We start from the raw sequence: 4605 nt of genomic DNA on the forward strand, positions 1-4605 counted from the left end.
GCTAGGGTGTTTTGGGTGGTTGTTAGGATTTTGCTAGTTGGTTGCTAGGGTGTTTGGGTGGTTGCTAGGATTTTCTAATCGGTAGCTAGGGTGTTTTGGGTGGTTGTTAGGATTTTGCTAGTTGGTTGCTAGGGTGTTTTGAGTGGTTGTTTCTGTTATACATCAAAAGAGTCCAGCGCAGTATCTCCATGATATTCCTACAGTTTGAGTTTCATTGTAAGTTTACAACTAATGATGTCAATACAAATATAAAGAGCTGAAGTGGTAGTGAACTGCCATTCTGCATTATAAGTGTATCTGGTTTTCGACTGCCATTTTTTAGGGAAATATCAACCAGGTGACAAACCGGACCCCAAAACATGGAAGGCAAACTTCCGCTGTGCGATGAACTCCCTGCCTGACATAGAGGAGGTGAAAGACAAAAGCATCAAAAAGGGAACAAACGCCTTCAGGGTGTACAAGATGCTGTCAGCTTCTGAAAGGCATTCAAAGAGAGGTCAGTCACTCACACATCAGCACTGACACTGACTGCTTCATTTCATTCTTAATGATGTGCAGTTTAAAGACATTTCTGTCATGTTTGTTTAATCACACCTAAGAATGGTATGATCCCACTTAGTCTGCCTGTTATGTTTTTGGGTCAATCTCACAGAAGCTGACGTAAGAAAATATGTTTGCCATATTTCACCAAAAAATATTAGAAAGAAATAAGAAATAATTTCATGCATGAATAAATGAATAAAATGAAAAATAAATGTAAATTTTTTCACCCATTATTTTTATGAAAATTAAGTGTATTTTTTTCACACAGACACACATATGTTGTGTTTCCATATTTTATGGGGACATTCCATATATATACACAACAGTTCTTTATAGCCCTCGAATCTGATTGGCTGAGAGGAGTGCTATATTCTAGCGATAACAGAACTATACTTGTGGCGACCAAATGTCTTTACTTATATTGTGAAATACTTTAACAACCCACTAGTGAGACAGTTGACTGGTCGTCACTAGTTAAAAAGGCTTATTAATCAGCCAAAATATGTTTTTATTTAAATCGAGTGTTCTGCACGATTCTGTGATGGGTAAATTAAGGGGTAGGCGTTGGGTTAGCTGTTAGAAAATATCATTAACCTGATATAAAATCAGTCAAAGTCTATGCCGTGTCCTCACTAAGATAGCGAAACAAATGTGTGTATGTGAATAAATGCACTTAATTGTCATGAAAACGAAGTCATGGTAGTATTTGTTGTACTGCTTTATAAAAACATTATTAATGAGGATCGAATGAGAATTACCATTGAGAATAACAATTAAAAAGAAAAAAAAAAGTAAAGCATCCAGAATCCTTAAGATAATAATACTAGTATATATTAGTATGTGTAAAACATGTGCTTTTAAAAAGTTACTTTTTGGACAAATCTCATAAAAGCTGACAATAAAATATATTTTTTTATATTTCACCTAAACAGTTACTAGAAGAAATATATTTTTTTCATGTATGAATAACTTTCATTGTCTTTTTCCCCCACATTATTTTCATGGCAATTAAGCAAATTTTTCATGTATACATATATGTGTGTGTGCTTGTGTGTGAATAAGCATGCTTAATTGTCATTAAAATAATGTCATATTAAAGAAAAACAATTGCCATTAAGAATAAAAAAATAAAAAAAATGTAAAGCATCCAGAATCATTAAGATAATAAAAATGTTTACATTACAGTAAAACTAGTATATAATATTATATTGCTAGTATATAATACTATTAAATTTCCTGTTTTTTATTTTGATTTTGGGGTGAAATAGAACCTAGAAATCTTCTTGACAGGTTTTGTGACATCTGCCGTTTTAATACATTCTGAAGCGTTATTTATTTGCATGCACTGATCTAGATGTGTGTGTCTGTGTCTCTCAAAGGAAAAAAGAGAGGAGTTGAAAAAGAAGAAGAGATAAAGGTATGGACTTTCACTCTTGTGTATATTCTGTTGCTGTCAGAAATGCTCCATTTAAAAAAAGGTTATGAGATTAATTGACACAGATGTGAATGTAATGTGTTTGTGTGTGTTTTAACTGCAGGCAGTGCGACCATGCCCTGCATCTTCGAGTTGGGAAAACAGTAATGGCTCTTCATCGTGTAAAACCACAGTCACAATCAAGCAGGAGGCAGATTACTCTGGTAAACTTCCTGATCCGCCCTGCACACCTGTGCTCAGGTCACATGAGTATATTCAGGTGGAACCTGTTCTTTACAATCTAGCAAGAAAGGAGTTATGATCTGATATGCTATCTGCTCGATGGATTAGTTTTTATCTGTATACTTTCTCTCTGTGGCACATTTTATTTCTCTGCTCACTAAAACAGATAATTGTAAGGCATCTATTAAGGCCCTGATATACTTCAAATGAAATCGAAGAACGAACTGATATTACGTAAATTCGAACAAAATCAAGTTTGTTTTGAGTTCGTTTTGGCCGTTCGAAACAGCTCACCAAAGCGAACTTTCTGGGGGAGTTCATTTTGGCTCCTAAACACCTTTGAGCTACCATTGGTCCGTGGCGATTACGCAATCAGTGGGTGGGTTCTGGAACTCCACCTTCTTTGACGTGCGATTTTTTTTTTCCCATTTCGTTTCTCATTCCACGGAGGTCAGTCAGGAGAACAACATCCAAAAAAACAACACCAACAAGTTACTAGTAACATGAACTCACTGGAGTGTCGTATAGCTGAGATGGTACAAATGTATCTGTACCTGTACGATCGCTCGCGGAGAGACTTTAAAGATTCGAAGAAGTTATTTGATTCCTAGAAAGACATAGCAACGAAGCTTGGTGTCGACGACCTGGAGTTATCCCAGAGAAACATCCCAGACAAGTTTTCCAAAGCCATGAAAAGAATGAAAGGAAAGAGTGGAGATATAGGGCGGCAAGAAACTAAATACATGTGTAAATACATGTTTTTTTCAATAAGCGAATTTAAAAGGTATGCAATAAATGAAATGCCAAAAGAACATACAATACAAGAACAATAAAGAACATAAACCTTTGTTTTTATCAAAATTAAATCATGACACCACATAAAATATAAAAAGGTGTAATAATTTATCCAGTTTAATAAAATAAATGAACAATAATAAAATAAAGTAATAAACAGGTTTGAGTTATTGAGATGACTCCAATATTTTTGTCTATAATATTCGGACCATTGGTACCCGTCTCACACCTAGATACACTTCATCATTGCATCGTTGTTGTGTTTAGGAGATACACGCGAGCGGCGTACATTAATCTAAAATTACATTAATCTACACTCCGCCTCCAGCAGTGCGGGGTGTTGGAATGTTCGAAAACAGTATACCGTCACTCAGCCTTTTCGAACAGCTTTTTGCCCCTAAACGAAGAACCACAACTTCATTTGAAATATATCGGGGCCTTTAGCAACACAGTCCAAGTGTAATTTAGCCAAATAGTCAGACTAAACATAATTTGGCAGATCTGGGGTATATTCCAGAAAGCACGGTTAACTTACCGTCTGCTAAACCCTGAACTTTCGGTTGATTAACCCCAAACCTTGCTTACTCGAGGTATGTGGTTCCAAAAACGCGTCCGGGAGTAAGTTCATTCAACTCAGAGTATGTTCCTGGTTAAGACTCAAGACATTCTCAACAGAGCGATGAATCGACTAGTCGCTATGGAAACAGACGCTAAGAAAAAGCGCCTTCTTTTGTTCAATGGACGTTTACATGCTTAGTGCATATCGCCACCTAATTGATGGTTGTGCAATCATTTTTATTTTTTTTCCGTTTAATCTTTAATCCTTGAGAATATGAATTATATTGTTTGTTTGATGCTAATTATATATTAAGTCATATCAGATATGTATTATGATTTAGAATTTAGACATTATAGAAAATGCTGATCCATGTGTGAGATGATAATATAAAATGTAATAAATAAATATATATATAAGAAATTAAACATTACCTTGTCATAGTGTTTTAAAATTTATAAAGATAACTGTTATATATGATCTAAAATATATATATATATATATATATTAGGCTATATTACATATTGTAATACTATATAATGTTGTGCGCTATCTGTCACTCCCACTGAAGGCTCGTCAGTAGATCACACGTGCGCTGAAGTGAACTAACCCTGGAACATAACCTGCTCCGGAGCAGGTTATCTTCAGAGAGCAAGTTACTATGGTTACTTACATACCCTGAAAGTAACCTCCGATTTTGGAACCGAAAGCTGAGATTATCCGCTCGCTTATCCTCAAACATACCCGGGTATGTCACATAACCTGCTTTTTGGAATACCCCCCTGTTTACTTAATTTTTTACATAACTGCTATTCAAGGGAGTATTAAAATTTGAGAAACTTAAAATAACCCTGAAACATTTATATTATTTATTATCATTTTTAAATATATTTTATTAATAATAATAATAATAATAACAATACCCAAATATTTGAAAAGATATTTGATACGTATGAAAAGTACTACTACTACTACTACTAATAATAATAATAATGTATTATTATTATTATTATTATTATTATTATTATTAATAAAATAATTATAATAAATACAC

At 34.2% G+C, this 4605-nt stretch overlaps 1 protein-coding gene across 3 annotated transcripts in view; it reads left to right on the forward strand.

Moving 5' to 3' along the window:
* Nucleotides 1–4605, forward strand: part of LOC107716038 (interferon regulatory factor 2-like) — a 28518-nt gene that overhangs the window by 3740 nt on the left and 20173 nt on the right. For all 3 annotated transcript variants that reach the window (XM_016522357.1, XM_016522356.1, XM_016522355.1), the window contains exons 4-6: nucleotides 323–496; nucleotides 1923–1960; nucleotides 2082–2181. In XM_016522357.1, the coding sequence (XP_016377843.1) occupies nucleotides 323–496; nucleotides 1923–1960; nucleotides 2082–2181 (312 nt within the window). The remainder of the gene's footprint in view (nucleotides 1–322; nucleotides 497–1922; nucleotides 1961–2081; nucleotides 2182–4605) is intronic.

Source organism: Sinocyclocheilus rhinocerous, unplaced genomic scaffold (assembly GCF_001515625.1).
Source record: "Sinocyclocheilus rhinocerous isolate Xijiao unplaced genomic scaffold, SAMN03320098_v1.1 scaffold720, whole genome shotgun sequence".
Taxonomy (NCBI): domain Eukaryota; kingdom Metazoa; phylum Chordata; class Actinopteri; order Cypriniformes; family Cyprinidae; genus Sinocyclocheilus; species Sinocyclocheilus rhinocerous.